We start from the raw sequence: 25814 nt of genomic DNA, 5'->3' as shown, positions 1-25814 counted from the left end.
AGAGGTTGCAGCCGGTTTTGTGTTTCTTACGGAGACGCAGATATCTCAACCTAGCGATACATCATATCATACCCCGGGTACAAAATTGAGCATATTTTCTGCTTCATGCCAGGGTATGAGTGTTCGTTAGGGAGGATATCTGCTGTCACCGTCTCGACAATTTTTAGGGTAGGGACCTGCCTACTCTTTGATTGCGCGTAGACGTTTGAAATTCAATAAGTGATTTGATGCTGTTTCAATAAAAACACATGAGTTTGAGTTACCTACTCTAAATAATAATTAAACCAGAAATACTTTTGATGAAAATTTTATTTTGAACAAGAAATTAATTTTGTCAAACTACAAAATCTCATGGCTCAACAAGCAATTGGTATAACCGAAAGTTGAAGTAAAAGTATTATTTGAATTTAAAGCAATTGATCCACTGTTGTCATGAACTATCACGTGATTATTCACGCCCACCAACTGCGCCACAATGGCGGGCTAAGGTACTGGCTATTTTAACATTTAATTAATTATATAGCGATCCAACTCTCGGATAAAATTTAAAATTTTACATGCATGCTCTCTATTGTCCGTTTGGCACATTCGATCTATCAAGTTTCGACTTTCCATACATCTAATCATCGTTCCATACATCAACTTGTACACATCAAAATGAACATAGGCTCTTATGTATACTTGTTTTTGACCACATGACGTCTTTAATTTATGTCCCGAATTCAAAATAAAAATAAAATGTCACGCTAAAATTTTGAGGTGCTGTTTATATTGTTAAGTTTATTTTTATTATTTTATATAGCCATATTGCCGTAACAAAAAAATACCTATTAAATTATTAGTTTGTGTGTAGTGCGTGCAAAATTACAAGATGTTTGGCGGGGCGCGACTCATAAGGTCAGTAGCATAGTGCGTAGACGTAACTGGTAAGCAGAACTGTCTTCTATGGGGGAACAGCAGTAGGCAACAGATGCAAATGTGTCCAGCAGTGAGCAATGAATAACAATTCCAAATCTCTCTAGGATTGTTCTAGAATAGTAATAAGGTATGCAAAGAATTTAACCGTTGTTTATGAAGTAAAGTTCACTGAGAAGATATATTAAGCTTTGGTTGACTAGAGCGCGTAATATTATTACAACTGTTTATATTTTTCACCATTATTATAAAGTTACTATGTATAGTAATTCAAAACGGATTTTTTATGTGAGAAACTTTGATAATTTCCCGCCATTTCTCCGCCTTTTTTGTGGTTAATATTAGTGATAAATAAAAAAGAATTGCAGTGATTGCTTTGCACAAAGTGGTTACATGGGGCCATCGGTTATTTTCAAGGGACTTTAAACGCTCTCGATGTCTTCTGTCGTAGACCATGAAAGATCAGAATGGCCGCGTGCTGTAGATGATAATACTTGCTGTCTCGATACGCGGTACGAGATATCTTATTTACTGATTATATTATAATTGAAGAGCAGTACAACAATCAAAATTACAAAGAAACTTCACAAGTAGTTGGAACTCTGTATAGTGGTCGTCGTCCTGCGTTAGACATTGTTGGTGGGGGGAAGGGGGGGTGACTTATCAAGAAGTCACAAATATTTATTATTGTGAAAAGGTGTGAAGAATTCGGGAAAAGTGTAGCAAAAAACTGTCCTAGATAGTGTTGTGAAATATCTAAGCAATACGCTTTAAATGTAAGTTTGACTGAGAGTCAACGTTTCAAGGGCTTATAAGGGCCGAAGACTCCACTATCCAGCTCCTATCTGAACCTCGTTAACTATAATATACTAGACCTTCTATAATATGTACTTTGAAATTCCTATCAAGACTGTACCGGGTAACAAGGAACGAATTATCTTAGCTTGGATGGAATTCAACGTTCCAGACTTTATAAGCCGAAGACTGGCCCTCGTCTAGTTCATATCTGAACCCCGTGGACTATATATATATATAATATTATACTAGACTAGATTATATCTTGTCATTTAGAATATAGAATTTCATTCTCAATTTTTATATTTTATTGGTGAGACTTGGATGGATAAATACAAAATATAAGTTTTATTACGATTTCATTACGTCTATGATACATGGAGATTGTTCTTCTCACATCACATTGTCAGAAATAACGTGTTCCCACAAAATCGAACTCGGGATGAACTGGCAGATGTAACTCAGCGGCATTGTAATCACCTCGCATTGGAACGGGTACATAACCTTGTCACAATATGGAAATTGACGTTTTGACGACACAAAAACAATCTAACCTAGCCTTTGAAAAATAGTCAAAACTAGTGAGATAGCGTCTGGCCAATTAAAGCTGAATCCTCAATCCAGCCATTTTTATAAATGGCATAGGTCATAGGTCATAGGTATAGGGCTCCTGTTTCCGCAATTAAACCACTAGCATGGGTCCATTTTGCGTGCAGTAATGGCCGGTTACTCCAACCAGCCCAGCTCCTTCCAGAAGTTCAGAACATTCCTGGGGTGTTCACAGACTTCTTGGAGCGACCTTGTATTGGTTAAGGTTTTTGCCCGTTGGTTGGCCACCCCCGCGCATTCCAGGATTACGTGAGCGACCGTTTCGTCTTCGGTCAGACAACCTCTGCACTTAGGGCTGTCCGTTACGCCGATTGTGAAAAGGTGTTTGTTTAGTGATGTGTGACCCGTTAGGGTGCCCACCATTATACGGATGTCATGTCTGTTGAGGCTCATAAGTCTACGTGTCAGTTTGGGCGATAGTGCAGGTATCGCCACCTTCGACTGTCTACAGCTTGAGACATTCATCCATCGGGTGTTGTGTAGGTCGTTGGTGAGAGAGCGTATCCATGAGCGCATTTGGCTGAAGGGCAGTGGCAGAAGTGGCAATGGACCAGACACTGTATTTGCCGATGCCCGCCTTGCAAGCTCATCCGCTGCATCATTACCCAACGAACCACTATGTCCCTTGATCCATTGCAGAGTTACCTGGTTATAAGAGGCAACTTGCTCCAGGGTTTGGTGACATTCGTGTATTAGTGCTGAGTTGTGTGTGGTACCCTTCAGCGCTGTTAGTACCGCCATACTGTCAGAAAGAAATCTGATGTTGTGGCCATGTACCTTTCTTCTTAATATAGCGCTGGCGGCTTCCTTGATGGCTACGCACTCACATTGGAAGATGGAGCTGTGTGTGCCCAAGGGTATGGAAATGTGTATGTTTAGTTCCTGTGAGAATATGCCGGCACCAGTTCCAGTAGCCATTTTCGAGCCGTCTGTGTAAATTCTTAGTTCGTTTACACCTGACTGGTCAGCATCTTTCTCATATAGCTGTATGTGATAGTTTTTATGGAAGGTATTTGTTTTAGTTATCTTATCACATGGTGCCTCACAGAGTGGATAATCCTTTGTTACCCTATTCCAGAGCTTATCTGTTAGGCCGTCTTCATTCTTCCATACACCCAACAGCTTTAGACGTAGAGTCGCCATTGTCGCTTCTTGTTGAAAGTGTATGTCGAGTGGTGTTAACCCTAGAATAGTTTCAAGGGCCGAGGAAGGCGTGGTGCGCATGCATCCTGTTATGGCTGTGCAGGCCAGCCGCTGGAAACGCTGCAGCTTGGTTTGCACTGTCACAAGCTCTGTCCTGGGCCACCACGCTATTGCTCCGTAGGAGATAATTGGTCTGATGACTGCTGTATAGAGCCATCTGCTTATCTTTGGAGCAAGACCCCAGGTTCTGCCTATGAGTCTTCTGCACTGCCAAAAGATGATGCATGCTTTTTCCAGCTTGTTTTCAAGGTGTTTGTTCCAAAGCAACTTACTATCCAGTATAACCCCCAGGTATTTAACTTCTTTAGTAAGGCTTAGTTCGGTGTTGAACAGCTTTGGTAATGTTAGATTACCAAGGCTGCGTTTGTTAGTGAATAGTATTAGTTCCGTCTTTGACGGATTAGCTGTGAGTTTGTGTTGCGCGCACCATTCTTCCAAAATCTTAAAAGCAGATCTCATGAGGCTACATAAGACGTTCTCGACTGGTCCTGTTATTAGAATGGCGAGGTCGTCAGCATAGCCCACTGTGTACAGTTTCTTTTTGTTTAGCCTTGTGATGAGCTCATCTACCACAAGGTTCCAGAGTAGCGGCGAGAGTACCCCTCCTTGTGGGCAGCCCGTTGCCACCACACATCTTGTACTGGTGTTCACAGTAAATCGTATCGCCCTATGCCTCAACATGCTGTCTATCCACCCGGCAATTGTAGGATCTACATCATGAGCGGCTAGCGCTCGGCCTATGCTAGTGAAAGGGGTTTTGTCGAAGGCGCCTTCGATATCAATAAAAGCACCTAAGGTTGATTGTTTACGTGATAATCCTTTCAATGCGAGAGATGTTACGCAATAGAGTGCGGATTCGGTTGATCTGCCCTGAGTATAGGCGTGTTGGTTGTCATGTAGCGGTTTTTGTATGAGGGCATTTTCCCTAATATCCCTATCGCAGAGTCTCTCTAGAGTCTTCAACAAAAATGATGTGAGACTGATTGGCCTGTACGATTTGGGATTTGTGTAATCACTTTTGCCGGGCTTAGGGATAAATACCACTTTTACCTCCCTCCACTGGAGCGGTATGTATTTGTAGGCCAGGCATGCCCTATAGATTGCAGTTAAATGCGCTACTAGCGGCCCCATACCGCTCCATTGTAGCAGTCCTGGGAAGATCCCGTCCAGGCCTCCTGATTTAAATGGAAGAAAGCTGTTAATTGCCCACATTACCTTGTCTTTGTCTACCACCCTGTGAGCTGTGGTCCAATCCGTTTGATCCGGTGTGTTGCTCTGCGATGCCACTTCCTCCCACGTCTGGTTGTTTGTGATGCGGCATCCAGGGAAGTGAGTTTGCAGGAGTAGTTCGCAGGTCTCGGGGTCGGATTTGGTGTATGTGCCGTCAGATTTTTTCAAGCAACCCAGATTACGCTCTGGGTCGCGTGAAAGGATGTTTTTTACTTTAGCCGCTTGGTTTGTGGATTCAATGTTAGTACAGAAGCGTCTCCAGCTTTCTCTCTTCCTTTCGCGGATGCGCCTCTTGAAACGATATTGGGCCTGTTTATATGCATCCCAGTCGTCTGGTGCCCGAGTATTTTTGGCTCTGTTGAACAGCTTCCTTACTTTGCAGCGCAGCCTGTCTAACTCTGGACCCCACCACACACTTTTGTCGATTGAGTTGGGCTTTGTCGAAGTAAGAGGACACGTCTGTTCATAGCTGTTGATAAGTGTTTGAGTTATGTTAGTTACATGAGTTTCTATACCTGCGGTACCGTTATAATCGTCTGGTAGGGAAATGGCCATAAGCTCATTTCTCACCAATCTGTCGTATTTGGTGCGGTCCGTTTTGCGCGGGTTCCGCCTTGGCAGGGCAGGTTTGGTGTTTAAGCGAAGGTTGAACCTAATCCATCTGTGATCCGAGCATGAAGGTTCGTCTGACACGTGCCAGTCATTGACGAGAGAAGAGACATGGTCGGTTGCCAGTGTTAGGTCGATTATAGTTTGGGCTCGCGCCGTAACGTAGGTAGGCTCGGAGCCCCTGTTAAGTATATTAAGGTTAGTTGAGAAAAGGTACGTAAGTAAGTCCTCACCTCTTTTATTGGTCTTTTGGCTGCCCCAGATGGTGTGATGTGCGTTGGAGTCAGCGGAGATGATTAGTTCCAGCCTCTCTGTCTCGCAGTAGCTGACTAGCGCGGTGAGCTCCGGTGTTGGTACCTCCTCTTCCCCCGGCAAATAGACCGACGCTACGACCACGTCTGATAGGCCTAGGCGGTCATCTGCCTGGAGCTTCACAGCGGTTAGATCTCTGGAACATAGCTCATTTATGATGGTGGTCGTTACATGTCGTGGAGTATAAATACATGAACGTGGTTTACCTTCGGTAGCAGTAAAAAGTTTGCCTCCGATGTTGTTGAGACCACATATATTGCCTTTCCTAATCCACGGCTCCTGGATTAGGGCTATGGTCTCGGTGTTTCCCTCCAGCAAACGTCGCAGGTTAGCCGTCGCGGTGTAGCTGTGCTGGAGGTTGATTTGTATGACTTTAAGGAGTTGAGGTGGATCGGTCTGGGCTGCCATCGCTGTGCAGTAGACTGTCCTCCAACTCCTTTGTCTGATCCACTTCCCCGGCCCCTTGCTGCCACCAGTCTATGGAGCGCGATTTGGTCTCTATGGGAGTCCGAACCTCTTTACAAGTGGCGGTCATAGAGACACCATCGGTCCTCTTCTGATGTGTAGCATCAGGGGCTGCACCTGAGGGCTGCTGCCCTCCTTCCGGCACGACATCCATGCGGTTGTCGGGCGCCGCCTCAGGAGCGGTCGAGGTTGGTATTTTCGGCTGCGCTGCCACGTCCGGGTTTGGTTTCGGTGCTTCGCTGCCTTTACCCTCCTCTTCGGGGAAATTTACGTACACTGAGCCGCATTTGTACGAGACCCTGCGATCTCGCTTCTTGAGCTCAGCTACATCTGCCTCAGGTATCCCAAGGACTATGCGCACCCTACCACTTTCGTCCGGTTCTGGGATGTGGTACAAGCTCCAAGTGCGGACGTTGTACCACGGATTCTGCCCGGCGAATCTGGTCTGCAGCATGCTAAGATTTTCGTCCTTGGAAAACCTCGGGATGATCATGGTCGCCTTGACTTTCCTAGGGATGTCGGCTTGGCGTTTGACCACGAGTCTGGTGTGTGGAAGTGGTGAAGTCATCTTGGAGACAGTCTTCTTAAGCCATTCCACGGTGTAAGTGTCCTCGCACCAAAGCTTGAGAGTACCCTCACCATGGTTGGCTCTGCCTCTGAAGCTGGGCAGCCTGAAGGGATCAGTGGAAGAGGTGGCGGCGCAGACTTCTGCGTCTATCGCACCCTCTATTGCCGACTGTATCGCCTGGGCTTGCTCGGCTTTTATGTCCCTGAAGGGCTCATGCATGATCGCGACTAGTAAATCGTTAGATTTACACATGTCGGCGTAATTTACGGAGCCCTTTTTGGGAGTGGGCCGCGGGTTCGTTCGCGTACGTTTAACGTCCTCGCGGGGTGACAGAGTGTCATCCGGGCGAGCTCTTTTGCTGCCCTTGGGTAGGTGTGGACCTTGCCCGGAAGCAGCACGAGCTTCCGCCCTCTCCTGAACGTTTCGGCCAGCGCGTTTCCCTCGTGGCCTTTTTTGGGGCTTACTACCGCTTGCTACTGGTTCGATAGTCGGCTGGCCTGCGGGCTCGCCTCTATCTCCAGTAGCGCTGTCTACCTGAACCTCTTTGGGTTTGGGGGGGTTGCTTTTAGCGGCTTTTATTCTTGCTTTCCTAGCCTCGGCTCGCGCGCGGTTTCGTGCGGTCCTGCTAGGTGCCTTGTATGTAGGCTTGGCATCTCCCTTCCTGATGGGTAGCGTCCAGGCATCGTCCGTGAAGGTAGTTGCCGGTATGGCTTCCTTTAGGGTGGAAAGATCCAGCGAGGAAGACTCTTTCGGCGCTGTGGGAGCAGCCGTGGTCTGGACGGATTGGCTAAGCGCTCCCGAGGGAGCAGCTCGTTTGTTATGGTCGACGTTTCTCTTTTGGTCCATGGGTAGAGATTTATTAAGATTCATCCTCGTCAGTGCCCCACCCGCCTTGGAGCCTCAGTAGGGGACGTCATGCACCTTGATGTACATGTCCGCCAGGACTACTGCGAGGATATAGTAACCCTCACCGTGAATACCTGATGACTGACGGCCGAGTAATGTAGAAGCCGCATACGTGAGGAAGAGAGCCTCCCGCGCTCACCTCAACATCCGCGACCGGGCCATAGGCACCCACATGGATTTGGGTCACTCGCCGGCAGCCCTCTGACGGGAAGCCACAGCCGATTGATCGAGAATGGCTAGTCCCCGACCGCCCGTTTAAGAGGAAGATCAGGGCCAAAGAGGCGTGTTGCTTCAAGCAGGTAACTGACCGACCGCTATCCGCTCAACCACCAGGATTCCTTACTCCCTCCTTACGGGTATCCACGCACGGCACAAACACGTGGGTGATCGCATTTCCTTACTCACTGATGTTAGTGAGCCCTCGACCTCTCGATCACGCGAGGTGAGGTGAAGGAGGAAAGGATTGTGTGGGTAGGTTGGGGGAGGGCGGCCAGAGGTTTCTGTTCTGCCAATTACCTTAGTGTAAATTATTTGATGACTCTATGGAGGCACTTGGCCAATAAACGGGCGGCAACCTCGAGAAGGATAGTCCACTGGCCTTGCTTAGAGGGTCGCTGTATTGATATTCCTCTAAACCATTCGCCAAACCCAGCATCGGACAGATGCTGGGAGTAGGGGTTGCGTCAACCAAGGTCCGTGAGAGAAATTCATTGACGATACCCCCGCCCTTTTTTTATAAATGGCAATCTAATATATAAAATTCTCGTGTCACGGTGTACGGGACCGAACTCCTCCGGGGTCCTTGGGTCGGTCTGAGAATCGGACAACATCTATTTTTCATCCCCCTAAATGTTAAGGGTCCACACGAAATTTTAATTTTTAATTTTTTTCACATTTTTTTTTAAATTTGTTTGATTATGAGTCAGCATTAAAAAATACATAGTTACAACTTGAAATTTTCGCCCATCTACGATCAACAGTTACTTTTGTATCGCGATTTTAATATCGGCAATACAACGTTTGCTGGGTCAGCTAGTACTAAATAAAATATCATTAAGTCAATGTCAATCAATTTGATATGTCTTGCTGTCACATCGGAGTTTATTTACATTGAGTTTCTTGAATATTTCTAAGCGAACATGGGTAAATCGATAAAAAGTGGCGTGCGGCGAGTGTTATTTAATATGTTGAGTAAATTTAAAAAAGAACAAGAAGAGAAGGAAGCGATGTTGTCTCAAAATATAAATGTTTAGACGTCTTGATTTTGAATTAGCCGGTTAGTATGGTGTAATGAATTTGATACTTAATTGAAGATAGTAATTCAAAATTTTATGTTTCTTGTGTCTCACATAGCTCACCTACTATTTACACAGTATTGTTTCTGTGTACTATTCATTTGTGTTAATTAGTTTAGTTCACTAGAAAGTATTGAATAATATATTGTATTTCAGATGATCTTGACGATGATTGCGATAAAGAAAACAAATAATATACCTGGATGAAACAAATATTTCAGCAGCTCAAATGAAAACAGTCATAAAAGATGCTTTTAAATTAAGGTAAACACCAAAATATTAAAAGATAGTGACACAGCATTTTCTTCATGTTGAAGTTCAGAACGAAACGAGGGATGGAGTAATAGAAGAGCTAAAACAACAAGTGATCATAAGTGTGCACGATGATAGTTCCAGTAGTAGTTTAGACGAATCTTTAGAAATAGAAATGTTAGAATCAGCTTTTGATTATAATGAATAAAGTCTGTTTATCTTCCTTTATTGCTTTTATTTTTATGATCACCTCAGCTGTGTAGTGGTCTTCATTAAATATTGTTCTTGCATTATAGGTATTTGTTACCCCTTCATTACTCTAGGTTCTTATATTATGATCCCTTTGTATGTTGAAGTAACTATTTTAAATAATACATTGTACTGCAAAGAACTCATGTTTAAATAATGTGTGTATGAGAATTCTGTAATAAAATGTATAAAACCATTACCTACATAATAACTGGTAAGGAATTATCCAAAAAATAGGAAAAGTATCAAAATTATTTATGCCTACTTTAGTTTTATAACACCATATGAAGTTTTTTTTTATTTGCCGCCATTTGCTAGGCTCAGCTTTCGTTAGCCAGACTATAGTCTAGTTTGTTCGGTAGTTGTCTTCAATGTATGTACTTCACGTATTTGAGAGTTCTCAAATGACAATGTCTTAAATGTCAGTGTCAAATCCAATTATTTTGTCGATGATCAGTCATTTGATTTTGGAGACATTGACCAATGACCAATGTGATTCTGGAATTAGAGAATATAGATAATCAGAATTCAGATTCACAATAATTCCTCTTGCTTGTTTGTTTTGTTGTTTTTGATTGTTCATTGTTGTTTGTTGAGAGCGGATAAGGATTTTTACTTTTTAATTGTTTTCATTTAAATGTTTCATAAAGATTTACCAGTGTAACAAATATTTCCAAACGAATAACAGGAATACAACAAAGTAAGTAATATGTTATTATTAATTATTGTAGCCTTTGGTCTGTTTATTGGATTCGTACAAAATTATCAATTTAACTATCGTAATTATATCAAAGTGTCTAATATAAATATTTACCTAACAAAGATTCAACACCTAATTATATAAAATACGTCAGTGCTTCCTACCGGTACAGCTTATGATTATTAATGAATGGATCATTATCTATTTTAAGCCCAGGTTATTGATGTTAGGTTTGACCGGTAATTTCAATCTCTCATCAAGTCTTTTCAAAATTTAAATACTTAGATTAAAATGAATAGTTTTAAAAATCATTAATACTGAAAAATATATTCATTTAGTAGAGAAAAAGCCTATTTAAAATTTGTCTGTCTATTAAATCTTATAGTTGTCTAGAGTCCAAAATACGAGTAAGAATGGCTTGTGCCTGTAAGATACAAGACAGATATCCTTGGATGCTTGTAACCCTATCTTCAACAGTAAATCCACCACTTCTTAAATTCTACCATTATCAAATGCCACTTAATAACTTTAAAACTCCATTTTATTCATTTCTCCCTGGTAGTTCAACAGTCTTTCTATGATATCATGTGAATCAAAAGAGAATGACAGCTATAATACTTATTTTTGCATGTTCTTATCACCAATAAGTTTTGAAATGAAAAATAAATAATAGTTAAAAAAACTAAAAAGCATGCTTTATATAAAATTCAACTAAAAAATAGAAAATAAATTTTAATAAATTTAAATTGACAATAGTGTAAATAAATAATATTTTTTATTGTACAAAAAGTGTGGGGTGCTTTTTGAGATATTATTAAAATAATAATTCTTCCTCACCTCTGGGCTGAGGAAGAATTATAATATATATATATATAAATTTTTGGTTGTTGTTGTTGAGGTCTTGATATTAAAGAAGCGGTTTAAAATTAAAATCCTATTTTAAATTAAGATATACAAGTGAATTTGTATTAGTTCTATGTATTGAATCACGTGTTATTTTGCGGATATCCATAATTTTGACTTTGAGTCTCTTGTGCCAGAATTTGGCGAGTGAAGATCTCGTGAGGATACCTTGTGTAGAGGCGAAACATGTTGAATTGATTAGTGACAAAATATATTAGCAGAATTTACACTCAATATATATAAATGCCTCGTGTCATGGTGTTAAACATTGAACTCCTCCAAAACGGCTTGACCGATTCTCATGAAATTTTGAGTGCATATTGGGTAGGTCTGAGATTTGGACATCTATTTTTCATCCCCCTAAATGTACAGGGTGGTCCACACGAATTTTTCTTATCTAATTTTTTTGTAATTTTTTTTAAATTTGTTTATGAGTCAAAAGATTAAAAAATACATACAACTTCAAATTTTCACCCATCTACGATCAACAGTTACTTTTGTATCGCGATTTTAATATCGGCAATACAATGTTTGCTCTGTCAGCTAATAACCTATAAAAAAAGAAGAAACATATACATTAAATAACATTTATTTCTTCTTATCATCAAAGCTATACAACCTAATAGGTCTCTATGACGCTCAAGTAAATACCCATTTAGCATCATGGGCTCTCCTATTATAAATAAAACATGTGAATGGATTTAATGAAATAATTACCAGTTGGATGCTCCTTTGCACCTGATGCCGGCTAGATTATTCGATACCACATTGGTGCCTATTTCTGCCGTGAAGCAGTAATTCGTAAGCATTACTGTGTATCGGTCTGAAGGGCGCCGTAGCTAGTGAAATTACTGGGCAAACGAGACTAACATCTTATGTCTCAAGGTAATCTTGAGTGGTGCTGCATGATAATGGGCAGGGCGTATAAATTACCATCAGCTGAAAGTCCTGCTCGTCTCGTCCCTTATTTTCATAAAAAAAATGCTTTTTACTCAGTAGGCTAGATTTTTTTTTTGGATTTTATGGCCTGGTAACGAGACCTACTGATAGTTATCAATTGCTACCTACCTTATTTTCTAATTGCATAGCTTATCAATTTCATTCGATCGTTTTATCTTGGATCCGATTACTTTATTAGGTAAATAGTTGATAATAAATTGTGGAATTATTTACTGTGATTGGGTTGTGAGTGCAATGAATGGTTATAAGAACTATTAAAATACAGTTCAGATAATGTTATGAAAATATTGGTGTGATCTCAAAGTGAATGTTATTGTTATTTAGGTAATAAGTATTGTATTTGACATGATAAGTGCTAAGAATAAAAGTAGTAGTATTTTGTGAGCGTTATTGTTTCTTGCTTAGATAATTTATACGTCTAGATGGAGTCTCTTGCTGTTAGACAACCGAAGAAAACAGGCCAGGAATATTAGTTTATTGTGCGTGACAAGCTACGTCTTACACTCGCGATTTGTATGACACTTTGTGTTAGTGTTCGTGCATTGCCCAAAATAGAGGTTAGTTCTAATGTCTATTTTTTTTCGAAGTTTTCACAGCTAAGAGAAGCTAGACGCATAAATGATTTAAGGTTTCTTGATACTTTTCATTAAATATCACCTTTTGCGAAGTGGTCTTATAAAAAGTAAAATATTTTTGACATTCATAAACATAATTTGGGTTGTGTACCTAAAAAGGAAAAAAAAATCCTTTTGTGATCACTTTGTTGTCCGTCCGTCCGTCTGTCTGTCAAGACCCCTTACCTCGAGAACGCGTGCGCGTATCAAGATGAAAGTAAAACGATATACTCAGGTCTACAGTCTCTTGAAGCTGTGAAAAATCAAACTGCTAATTGGACGTAATTCAAGAAAAACGTTCAAAACCACAATCATATCCAAATTGAGTTAAGAACACAAAACTGGTCACGTGATTCATATTAACGGACTGACAAAAAATGGCAGCCCTACCGTCACTCTTTAAATGACATCATGACTTAGTAGCCCATCCCACATGTATGGTAGGTATACACTAATATTTATTAAACTTTAAACACAAATTCCTTCAAATCTGATGTTTGTGGCTTGGAACGGTTTTCAGGAACTACGTCCAATTTAACGTAAGAAAAGATCTTAAAACGTATATATATTTTGACTCTCAATGGAGTTAAAATTTATTGACAAAATTTGAGTGTCAAAATTTATAGGACACTAGCTAACCCAGCAAACGTTGTATTGCCGATATTAAAATCGCGATACAAAAGTAACTGTTGATCGTAGATGGGTGAAAATTTGAAGTTGTATGTATTTTTTAATGCTGACTCATAATCAAACAAATTTAAAAAAAAATTCAAAAAAACTAAAAAAAAATTTCGTGTGGACCATTAGTGAACATTTAGGGGGATGAAAAATAGATGTTGTCCGATTCTTAGACTTACCCAATATGCACTCAAAATTTAATCAGAATCGGTCAAGCCGTTTCGGAGGAGTTCAATGTTTAACACCATGACACGAGAATTTTATATATTAGATTTTTCGTTGACTTATAACTATGAATTTTGGCTAGTTAAACCGTCTTATACTCCAAGTATAGGGAAAAAACTGAAAAAATAATTTTAATTAAATTATAAAAAAAATTGTATGCAACCCTGGGTGGGCGAGAGTCCGACTCCTAATTGATCGGTGTTTTTTAAAAAAAATAAGATAAACGTACAGGAGGCTCACGCTTCGTAACGTAACGCGTTACTGCGCCAGTCTGTCTGGCTTCCCTTTCTCTCGCATACGGCAGCGGTAGGCAGGCTCCTGCTCTCTCACTCTAACCAATTGTTACTTTTGATACTAGTAATGTAACCAGTGGGAGGCTCCTTTGCACAGGATGCCGGCTAGATTATGGGTACCACAACGGCGTTGTTCTACTATTTCTGCCGTGAATCAGTAATAGTAGACATTACTGTGTCTTGGTCTGAAGGGCGCCGTAGCTTGTGAAATTACTGGGCAAATGAGACTTAACATCTTATGTCTCAAGGTGACGAGTGCAGTTGTAGTGCCGCTCAAAATTTTTGGGGTTTTTCAAGAATCGCATCAATTACCATGAGCTGAACGTCCTGCTCGGCTCGTCCCTTAATTACATAAAAAAATACACGAAATTCTACTGTACCTACATATTCAAGAATTGTAACTAGGAATAAAATATATTTTATAATTAATTTAAGATTTTATTAATAAATAACCTTTTCTTACATTATTATAATATTACCTACATTAAATTTAAGTAATTACCTAAGTTTTTCTCAATTTGAACAATTTCAATATTACTCCCGAGACGCACACGTTTTTGTTAAACAAGTAACAACAAGAACATCTAATCTTTTTAGAGTAATGGGTCAGACTTTATCAGAGCCAGTGACCGAGAAGCAATCATCGACATGCCAGGACTCCCGCTACCTCGTTGGGTCCTCGTGTATGCAAGGATGGAGGGTGTCCATGGATGACTCTCACACTCACATTCTTTCACTACCCGATGACCCTGGCACTGCCTTCTTTGCCGTCTACGATGGACACGGAGGTAAATCATTTTAGCATTGTATCATCATCAGCCGGAAGACGTCCACTGCTGGACAGATTCCTCCCGATCGGTCCTGCGCTACCCTCATCCAACGTATTCCGGCGATCTTGACCAGATCGTCGGTCTATCTTGTGGGGGCCTACGAACACTACGTCTTCCGGTAGCATTGCATATTGGGAAAATAATAATTATTATTTTATTCTATGAGCAAAAAGGGATGAGCGGCACTGTAATTGCCCCCGTAGCTTTTTGAGATATAAAAATATGTTAAGTCTTATTAAGTCCACTAATTTCACTGGGTTAGACTTAGTATCTCTTAGCACGAATTTGGAGGAAAAAAATTGTAGTTGATAGAGGTTTGGTCCACGATTGTAGTGCTATTACTCTTATTACAAGGTAATGCACAGTTTTCAAGAAAATAACGAAAAAAATTCTACCCTCAAAACGGGTAAAACACGTAAGTAAACAAAACGCTATATGAGCGCTGGCATGGCAGCGAGAGGCTAAAAACGCCAATTGGGTAAGTATAAAAATTGGTTAGGTTAGGTTATGTTAGAACAGTTACCTAACGCGGAGAGCGTGTCGCGGCAGAGGCTGGCGAACGGAATTGGAGTTGGGTATTTACAAGTTAGGGTGGGGAGGAACCTTCACAACCCTTAAAAATGTGATAGTTTGATTATAGTTAGGTTATAATACGATTTTTCTCTTTGTAATGAGAGTAGTATCAGAGGTGAGGGGGCACCCCCCACTCCGCTTCATATCCCCCCCCCCCCTCTCGTGCAAAGGGATACTAAGTTTTAACAATTTCACTAGCTACTAGCCTAAACACATGGGGTTGGATTTGGACCTTTAAACTTTGTCATCATGTACATAGATATAAAAGGCCTTAAATAATTAAAGAGAAAAAAAACCTCGTCGAAAAAAAAGAATATTTATCGTTTTCTTATTAAACATAAATTATAAAATTTCAGGAGCAAATATTGCCGAATATGCTGGCAAACATTTACACAAATTTATAACCGCAAGGCCGGAATACCATTTAGGAAATATAGAAGAGGCTATGAAACAGGTATGTATTCGTAATACTGTGGCAGTTATGTATTTAACTGTAAAAACACTGGATTAGTCACACTGACTAGCTGTTGCTGACAGCAAATCAGAGTGACATTAGTTTACATGTCAAAATAAAGTGGACAGGCTTGTTGTGACATGTAAACGCCCATATAATCCTCATCCTCTGTGATTTCTCATGCTAAAAATTCAATCGAGTAACTAAAGTTTACGGGCACGAAGAACTGAATGCTCATTGGTCAAATATTGATCACAACACACCGTAATTGGTCAGGTAAATAATAACAACATTGTAAACAATTGCTAATGGCTACTTGTAAGATTGCAATGGCTGTTTATATAGTAATTGTAGATTTAGTCTCTTCATATACTTACATTCTGTAGCGACAAGCATCTGTTGATTTGGATAGTGTAGTAGCAGTGACAGTTCAACCGCGCTGACAATGACAGATGCATGTCACTGACAGATACTTCGACAGATCATTTTCGCACGGGTATATAATATTGGATTCATTCGAGGGTCTTGTTACGACGAATTGAACGGACGTGTCTTTATTTCTTAAAAATAAATTAACAAGAATCACGAATATCTTTTCTTTAGAACTGAGTTGGAGGTATAATACTACATACTGTGAATTTGATTAGATTTGTCTTTCTCCCATTATTAGGCGTCTATAACAACATCCACTTATTCCTCGCGCGTTGATTCGCAAAACATTCAATAAACCAATCTGTGTGCACGTGGAACTGAATGCTCATTGGTCAGATAATTATTACAACGTGTCGTTATTGGTCAGGTAAATAATGAAAAAAATATCGCAAACAATCGCCTATGGCTACTGTGAGTTTGATGAGATCTGTCTTTCACCCTTAATTTGACGTGTATGGGCTAAATTGTCGATGAATCCAGGCAAACACTTAGGCCTAGCTCGCACTGCGAATAAATATCCGCGCGGATTTTTCTTGCGGATAAAAATCCGCGTACTGAAGCTCACCTAGCACGCGTTTTGTGGTTTTTTTTACCGCAATGCGATCGGCTACATACAACTCCATAGTTCACAGAATATTCGCGCGGATTTTTTTCCGCAAGTGCGTGCAGCTTCATACAATTTGATATGTCACAGAATTTTGCGGTAAAAATCGCGGGAAATAAATTCGCAGTGCGTGCTAGCACTTAAAAAACCACCAATCAAATGTACGTGATTAGCGTCTCGTTCATTCTATGAACCGTATTGTAGGTTCAATAACTTATATACATTGTTACAACTAACATTAGAAGCACGTTAAAAGTTTTACAGAACATTTATTACCCCAAATGCTTGCAAGGCGTCACATTTTTATCATTCTTCGTACCACATTTAATGTATTTTTGTGACATGCAATGCTCTCATTATAAGCCTTAATTCTACAAACTTTACTTTTTGAGAAATAGTTGGCTTTATTTTTAGGTCGACGAATTCCGTACATTAAACGCCAGTTGATATATTTAAACCATAATAATAAATGATAAAAATTGTAGCCTTAGGAAGTATATGTCGAATTTTCGCGAAAGTCAAACAAATCGATAAGTACATAATACCTACCAGCCTGAGGGAATTTCGATCTTATGTTTATCTATTTAAGGTCGAGTATGACATAACTTGCTGCCACGTAAACAACGTGTTTACTTGTTTATTCTAAAAAAGAGTAGACAAGTCTCTAATAAGAATTTATTGTTTATCATTTACTACATTGTGCACTAAAATATTTCTGTACGACATCCCTGGAGAATAATCCTTAAATGTGCGTGCATTTTCATTGTTAGTGTCTAAGCGAAGTGAACACCCAGTGCGATATAACAAGCGATAAAAAGGCATAAAAGGCATTTATTTTCTCAAAATTGATTCCTTTAGAATTCTTTTTGATGTCATTTCTGATAACTACTAGATACTACTACCGCTTCGGAAACAAATAGCGCTCTGAGAGAGAAGAAGCGGCGCCAGAAACTCCCAGCATTTTTTTTTTGCGCTCTTTTCAATAAAAATATACAATATAGTACAGTCACTTCTATCGCTATAAAATAATCACAATCTAGTCCCAGACTGTCCGATCATTTAGATATTCAGCAGTGGAGTAATAGGATTTACGACAGAGCCATTTTTTTTATAAAATATTTAAATTTATTTATAGATAATGCCTGAACAGTGGCTGGGACTTTATTATGGAAGTGTATACATTTACCCTTAAAGCTATTATGTATCTTATGAAGCCTACTAGAATTAGTTACAAGCAATCCCTTATTTCTAGTGTTATAATAATGAAAATCACTATTAAGAGCAAAAAGGTGACGATTTTTGTGAACGTATATTAAATTTTCATAAATGTACTGACAATGAACAGTCACAATATTGATTTCTTTAAATTTTTCTTTGAGAGACTATCTGTAACCAAGCTGATACATTTGCGAGTGTGATAAAACACTAAAATATTTTCAGGGATTCTTGGACCTCGACCAGGCAATGTTAGAAGGGAATATGCAAGACAAAGTCGCGGGCAGTACAGCTGTGGTGGTGTTGATAAAGGATAACATGCTGTATTGTGCTAATGTGGGGGACTCCAGGGCGGTCGCTAGTGTCAGAGGGACTGTAAGTGTGTCTTCTTCTTCTTCTTAAGTTCCAGTAGTTCCTAGCTAGGCAGAGTGCATCTCCATCGCGATTGGTCATGAGCATCTCTCTTGATTGCCGATGTCTTTCGCTTCGTCAATTACACTCTGCCGCCAGTTTTCCTTGAGGGTTCAAATTCATATAGTTTTATTCAAAATATTGTTTATAATCACTTATTGAATGTCAAAAACTACCACCCATTCGAAATAGGGTGTCTCAGGCATATATGAAAAAAAAAACAACGGGTTGCTCTGCGGGAGTGCCAACAGAAGTGAAAACTTGAACGAATGGAACGAACGGAAGAATGGAAGGGTGTGGTTAATTGCAATATTCATTTATTGCCATATCATACACAAAAACGACAATTTATATTATATAAAAAAATTACATTTAAGAACTATTTTACATTAAAATGTTTAACTCTCAGAAACATCAACTTACATCCATAACTTCAACTACATTCTTACGAATTTTCGATCAGGCCACGTGTCGTAACGCGAGTTTAACATTTTATACCCACCCCAAGAAAAGTGCTCAACGCCGCTACAGAAGTTTTCACTTCAAAAATACCCGCAGTTTCTTGGGCCCGTGCTTTCTCAGGTCTGAGGCATACTATTTCGGTAATTCCAGTCTAGGGCTTGCCTCGGTATATGGTTGGAAGCCCTTCAGAGTGTGTGGCCTATATAGCTCTATTTCCATCCATTGCCATCCACCCTCAAGTGTAATATAGAATATTTAGTTGCCCTATTGTGGGGCTTTTTATCAAATTCCACTACCAAATTATGAACCAATTTTCCTTCACGGTATTTCCAGGACAATACGACGTGAGTACCTTTAAAAGCTTTAGACCAACTTGAGAAGCCGGTAGTGCTCTGTGATTCCTCTGCCCTCTGTAGTAATTACTATTAAGTGATCCATAAGCTACCCCGACTTCTACAACGCATATAAGCTACCGCTACAACGAAACGGAAGTGGCAGTGGGCAGGGCACATAGTTCGACGGACAGATGGACGGTGACGGCAGAAAACTCCTCGAATGGCGACCACGTACCGGAAGACGCAGTGTTGGTAGGCCCGACGACGTTGGATCGACAATATGGTCAAGATTGCCGGAATACGTTGGATGAGGGCAGCGCAGGACCGATCGTTGTGGAGATCTTTGGGGGAGGCCTTTGTCCAGCAGTGGACGTCTTCCGGCTGATGATGATGATCACATAAGCTACTTTGTCTTCCATTCCATAAAGAAACTAAGACTAGATGTCGACCGCTTGAGTGCCTATTTATTTATCCGTCGAATTTTCCCAAATTGTCCGGAACAAATTTTTTATATCAGACTTATTCAACGTGGCGTAAGTAACCGTGGGTCAACCAGAATTTACAGTATAACTTACTCTACTATAACTCTGTCTTCACCTACCGTCAATTGATGCATTCCCTTAGGATCCGCGATCTGGGAGACTCATTGAGCCCTATGTAACGCAGATGTTTGATTTCTTATTGTTGAATTTCACGCCGATTCCTCTCAAGCAGCTTTTCCAAAACGATAGCATATTTGAATTTATATACCTTGCAATATTAGTAAAAAAGTTAACACCAGTTGAGTGAGCGCCGCGCTGGGTGCGTTATCTTCCGAGTTTCAATCCCGCATGTTTTGTTAATAATACAATAAGAAAAGAAAGCCTTTATATATGTTATAAATTATATAATTGAATTAAAGTAACTTAAAAAATATTATTATTGTAAGTAACCTTAATTTAAGCCTAATATGATAAGAGATAAAAAAAGAGAAAAAGTTTTTTGTGTATTTCTTAATAATTAATGTTTAATTAGTAGTATAGAGCCCTCTTTTGGTGAAGACCTCCTCCATTCACTTCGATACTATATATTTTTTTTTTATGGAATAGGAGGACAAACGAGCGTACGGGTCACCTGGTGTTAAGTGATCACCGCCGCCCGCAAGAGCGTTGCCGGTCTTTAAGGAAGGTGTACGCGATTTTTTTGAAGGTACCCATCTCGTATCGTCCCGGAAACACCGCACAAGGAAGCTCATTCCACAGCTTTGTAGTACGTGGAAGAAAGCTCCTTGAAAACCGCACTGTGGAGGATCGCCACACTTCCAGGTGGTGGGGATGATATCCTAACTTGTGGCGTGTCGTGCGAAGGTGGAATTCGGCTTTTGCCCTATTAGCTAGTCTTTTTTTTTCCAGGGTTATATTATATAACATCATCAGCCCACTTCTTACACGGTCTATCAAGTTTTCTAATGTCCATCAGCCCTTTCCATTTCCTCGTCCATCTCTTGTCTGTGAGTCGCTGTTGATAAAATTATCAAATTATTAAAAAAAAAATTATATGATATTTACTTGACATATATCAGCTAATAATTGTCCCCCCCCTAATATTTTTTAGGCGGAATCGTTATCATACGACCACAAGCCGAATAACAAAGAGGAGTTGGAGAGGATCACAGCCGGTGGTGGATGGGTTCAGCTAAACCGGGTCAACGGAAACTTGGCCCTCTCGAGGGCGTTTGGTGATTATATATTCAAGAAGAATTTAAGACTATCTCCAAGGGACCAGATTGTCACCGGTATGAATATTTTCGCCTTGTTGCAATATTTTTGGTGTTTTAAAAAAAATAAAGGGGGTTGGACTTGTAGGTAAAATATATTGTAGTTGATAGTCCAAGACTATAATTCTACCACACTTATTACAGGGTAATACACCCTTTTTCAAGAGAATAACCAAAATAAATTATAAACTTAAAACGGTTCAAACACTACATGAGCGCTGGCATGGCGGCGGGAGCACTATAATCGTGGATCAATGCTCTATCAACTACAATCATTTATAATAATTGATTAGGTTAGGTTGTTTTAGAACATTTACCACAATTGCAAGAACCGAATTGTAGGCGTTTCCCTTTCTTTCCTCCCAATTTACAAATTAGGGAGGACCTTGTAATGGGAGTAGTATCAGGGGGAGGGTGCACCCATATATCCCCATCCCTCGGCTGCAGGATAGGATACATGCGTATGCGGTATATTTTTAGAATGTAATGAGGTGCGGGGCGTTGGTTGAAATATATAACACACGACTGTCTCTATAGTTTATTCTGAGTTATGAGTAACCTCCAACCTGTTACATTAATTATAATAAACAACTTACATTCTAAACATATACCACATGCGCATGTACGTATGGTGCACCCCGGGTCCATATTGGCTCACCTAAAGTTCTTTACCCGAAATTGTTCTTCCTAAAAAATTTCATCCTAAAGTTTTCATTAATACTATTTGTAGTGCTACCGGCGATGCTTATAACACTGATGTTTCCGAAAATTATAATTAATAACATCATTAATGTAAATATATTTAAATTCCTACTGTTTTTTATCATAACGCTTTTATCCCTAAACATACTCACCATAATATTTTCACTCATACTCAAACCAAAAAAATGTCTAACTTCCCCCAAATTTGTTAATGGGGGGAAACTCCTACAATTTGGTTCTGACACTCCCCGGCCGCTGCCGCGGCACACTACGCTCGGCTCGTGCGTTGTTTTAACTGTTCTAACATAACCTAACCTTACCAATTTTAATGAATTGTAGTTGATAAAATACTTGTGGTAATGTTATTCGAATACCGTCAAACCAAGTACCATTTCCTCGGCTAACATTAGATTTGAATCTGCATGCTTTTTTACTGCATATAAAAGAGCCCACAGTCCTATTGGATGAACATACAATCGTCATGGGTTTTTTATGATAATTACAAATTTTTTGCCTTGGAATCAGAATTCCTTTGCTCTCAGCATGGGCAAGAGCTTGCTCGCATTCACCCAATCGCTGATGGGTCCATTATGAATAAAAAGAAATCTAAACAAAAAAGATACGACTTTGAATAATAGTATAAACGATGGTTATGTTGAGAAAATATAGGAAAACAAATAAAAGTATAATAGATGTTTTTGACATTATGAAGTTAAATTCGGCTATATTATAGCTTCGGAATTATTAACATTACAGACAATTTAATTAGGAATTGTGATTATTAGGATGAAAAATCTTAGGAAGAACATTTTCGGATTTCCAATTATCGGAGTTGAAATTTTATGTGAACCTAGGCGCACCCGGTCTACCCCCCTTCAATACTAAGTTTTAACCATATAAAGTTGTGAATCACTGCATCTATTCACTGGGAGGATTTTGAAGTTCGGAAGTTTCCCCATCCTTTTCGCCGAACTCCTGCGATCAGTTCCCACTTCCCGAAGAATACACCAAATCTGTCGATGCAATGCGCGAATAGGAGGAACTTTTGTGGAACAAATTTCCAGACATGACGCTTGTTCTTATGCTTGATTTGTTCCTATGACGTTGGGGAAGTACCCTCAAATACTCTTTACATCCATTACTAGATCTGATCTTTTTATTATGAAACCAAAGAAAAGACCACAGAGAAAAAAAGAAACACCTGAATCGTGCTACACGATGTTTGGTGACAAGCATAAAAAACCTCATCCTTTTTTGATGTTGATAAAAAATTGATTGTTACAGCATATCCTGATGTTCAAGTGCGGCAGCTGACTGATGATTGGGAATTTATAGTGATCGCCTGCGACGGCATCTGGGAGGTTGTGACTAACGAGGTAGGTTTATGATCATAATACCATGGTGACACAATGGTTTTCTTTTTCTTATGAAAATAAGGGACGAGACGAGCAGGACGTTCAGCTAATGGTAATTGATACGCCTTACCCATTACAATGTAGTGAAAATTCTTAGAGGCACTACAATTGCGCTCGTCACCATGAGACATGACATGTTATGTCGCATTTACTCAGTAATTTCACTAGCTACGGCGCCCTTCAGACAGATCCGAACCTAGTGTCCATTAGTCTCCTGTCAGATTGTACCTCGTTTTAATTTTAGTCATTTTATCAATACTGTTCTGTGTTTTAACGGTTAATTAAAAAATATAATCGTCGTGTTCTGTATTCAATTGTGTTGTTACATATAACATCTATCCAACTAAAGAAACATTTCACATGCAAATACGGATTCTTGAATAATACTTGCGTGATGTTTATTTTCGTAGAACATAGAATACTAAATATTACATTTTATATAAACACTCTATTTTCTTAAGATTAGGTATAATCATTTAAGAAAATATGTGTAAATAATATAATATTGTATCGATGAATATGACGCAGTTTATCAATAGTTGTCATAGAGATTGACCAAAATCAAAATACTACACACTTCACTAACACATCTGTAAAACTAGCCCACATGAACATTTTAAATTTAATCTCGCCGTAATGAGGTGTGTGTTTGTCTATTACGCTAGTACACAAAGTTTATGAAATAAACATATTCGTCGCGTTTCGCTCTTGTTTCGCGTCTCGCATTCGCTCTCTGTTCGACGTCGTACATACAAAGCCACCTAATACAACTATCTCGTTCTGATTTCTCCTGGCGTGACACACCTTTCGGTTCGCCACGTATTCGGTTCGCTTTCGCTTTTCTATGTGACTAGATTCGAACGATGCTACATAACATAATGAAATCGTTTCGCCACGCTTTTGGTTCGCTGTCTGTTTCACAATAGATAAAAGAGAGCTGAGAGTGTCATTATTATAGCACCCCTATTTCATACGGCTTAAAATATATATGCTTGGAAAATAATGGTATCAGCAACCACACAGACAAAACAGTACCAGATATTTACGCCTTATACCATGGAAGACAGAGGCTAGGATTCCGAAAATGACAGATCATGTTATTTATTAGTGAGTTTTTTGTGGGGCGATGTACGAAACGAGTTACGAAATACAAAAATTGTTAAAAAAACATTTGTGTGGTAAGGGTTACTAATAAGAACATAAATTACTTTCTTAATGATACCACAGATATGGAATAGAGCGACCGCCCTCAGGCTATTCTATACTGTTTGCATTGTTTCTTGCGCCCGTTCATCGTAGGTCTGAGGCATACTATTCCAAATGGGTTTTTGATTTTCATCAAGTGATATATCATATTTTGAATAAAAATATTTGAATTTTCAATTTTCCTGAACCAGACCTAATGAAGGGCAGCTTTGCCTTTTGCATGATACCATCCATTTGGCCTCAGATATTTTAGCTTAGCGGGAAACGGTATGGTGAGGATGTGAGGCCAATCAACTACGGCTTCATGTCTTATGTCTTATTTTATTTTTAACCGACTTCAACAAGGAGGAGGTTATCAATTCGATTTTTTTATGTATGTACACCGAATACTCTTAGATTTATGATCCGATTTACGTACATTTAAACTATGTACTTGGGTTGTTTTGTTCTAGACGAAACTACCCCGCTTAAAAACACGCGTGGCGAGTGTAGGGAATTACTATTACATTTGGCTTGGCACCGAGTTAAAACCTATCAATAGATAGCACATATTGCATTATTATATAATTGCTGTTCGTTAGTCTCGCTAAAACTCGAGAACGGCTGGACCGATTTGGCTAATTTTGGTCTTGAATTATTTTTGGAAGTCCAGAGAAGGTTTAAAAGGTGAATAAATATGAAAATGTTCGGAATTAAAAAACAACAATTTTGTTATTCCTTTGATGTGTCCCCCGTCGTTCAGAAATCAAATTGAAAGAATAGTTTAAAATGAACAAACTTAATTTTAGCTACCTATAGTTCATAGATTAACTACAGTTGATGATGATACTATGATGGCAATACAACGTTTGCTGGGTCAACTAGTAAATAATAGTATTTTATTAACATTAAAGGTAAAGGTGTATTAAATTAAATTTTTAGTTATTTGATACTTTTCAGTTTTTGAAGTCGGTTTTTTTCAAAGGAGTTTTTTTTTTTATTCTAAAACGGCTTTGCTCACGGCCTGTCGGAGTGAGAATCCGAATGGTCCGAAACTCGTCGGTACCAACTCCTTAACCGTGTATTGTTTTATCAGGAAGTGGTACAGTTCTGCCGCGTTCGATTACTGAGTGGATGGGAGCCGGCTGCGGTCTGCGAGGCCCTGATGCAGCGCTGCCTCGCTCCGAATTGCCTCACCGGTGGTCTGGGCTGCGACAATATGACGGTGGTGATTGTGTGCATTGCGCCTTTCCCCACGCCCGATATGTTGGTGAGAAAACTAATTATGATGACGAGTTACGAAAATACCGAGTCTTAGGCTTAGTTCACATGCAAATGACCGCATACTTAGAATATTCTAGATTATAGACGTGACCAATTTTGATTTGTCAATTGCCAATATGTGCGTTAGATAGTAGATTTATATTCGAAATATGAAACATAATATGTTCACTATCAAAATTTCGCTTTCCTTTTCTATCTTGTATCTCCGTTAGATATTTTCTTCTCTGTCGTACGCTTTTTTTGTGTATACACTAGTGTGATGGATGTCTATGAAAAGAACAACGCCTCTTTTCCTTTACCTTCTACACCCACACTCTAACTCTCTCATTCTTTTGCTTTAGTAAGCTAGTAATTTCTAATATATTGTATACTGTG

The 25814-nt window shown here is 39.5% G+C and overlaps 1 protein-coding gene across 4 annotated transcripts in view; it reads left to right on the top strand.

Annotated features, from left to right (window-relative positions):
- The first annotated feature begins 750 nt into the window (after nt 1-750).
- The window catches only part of LOC126978171 (probable protein phosphatase 2C T23F11.1), a 35497-nt gene continuing 10433 nt past the window's right edge, over nt 751-25814 (top strand). The window contains exons 1-8 of one of the 4 annotated variants that reach the window (XM_050826937.1): nt 9893-10108; nt 12394-12528; nt 14379-14569; nt 15541-15638; nt 18115-18264; nt 20691-20871; nt 22840-22931; nt 25252-25425. In XM_050826937.1, the coding sequence (XP_050682894.1) occupies nt 14383-14569; nt 15541-15638; nt 18115-18264; nt 20691-20871; nt 22840-22931; nt 25252-25425 (882 nt within the window). In that variant the 5' untranslated portion in view covers nt 9893-10108; nt 12394-12528; nt 14379-14382. Of the gene's footprint in view, nt 898-9892; nt 10109-12393; nt 12529-14378; nt 14570-15540; nt 15639-18114; nt 18265-20690; nt 20872-22839; nt 22932-25251; nt 25426-25814 lie in introns of those variants that run through there. The other 3 variants (XM_050826938.1, XM_050826935.1, XM_050826936.1) reach the window with 3 other exon arrangements.

The sequence above is a fragment of the Leptidea sinapis genome, chromosome 47 (genome assembly GCF_905404315.1).
Source record: "Leptidea sinapis chromosome 47, ilLepSina1.1, whole genome shotgun sequence".
Classification (NCBI taxonomy): Eukaryota; Metazoa; Arthropoda; class Insecta; order Lepidoptera; family Pieridae; genus Leptidea; species Leptidea sinapis.
The sequence above is the reverse complement of the archived record's forward strand: the minus strand, read 5'-3'. Positions and strand labels throughout refer to the sequence as shown.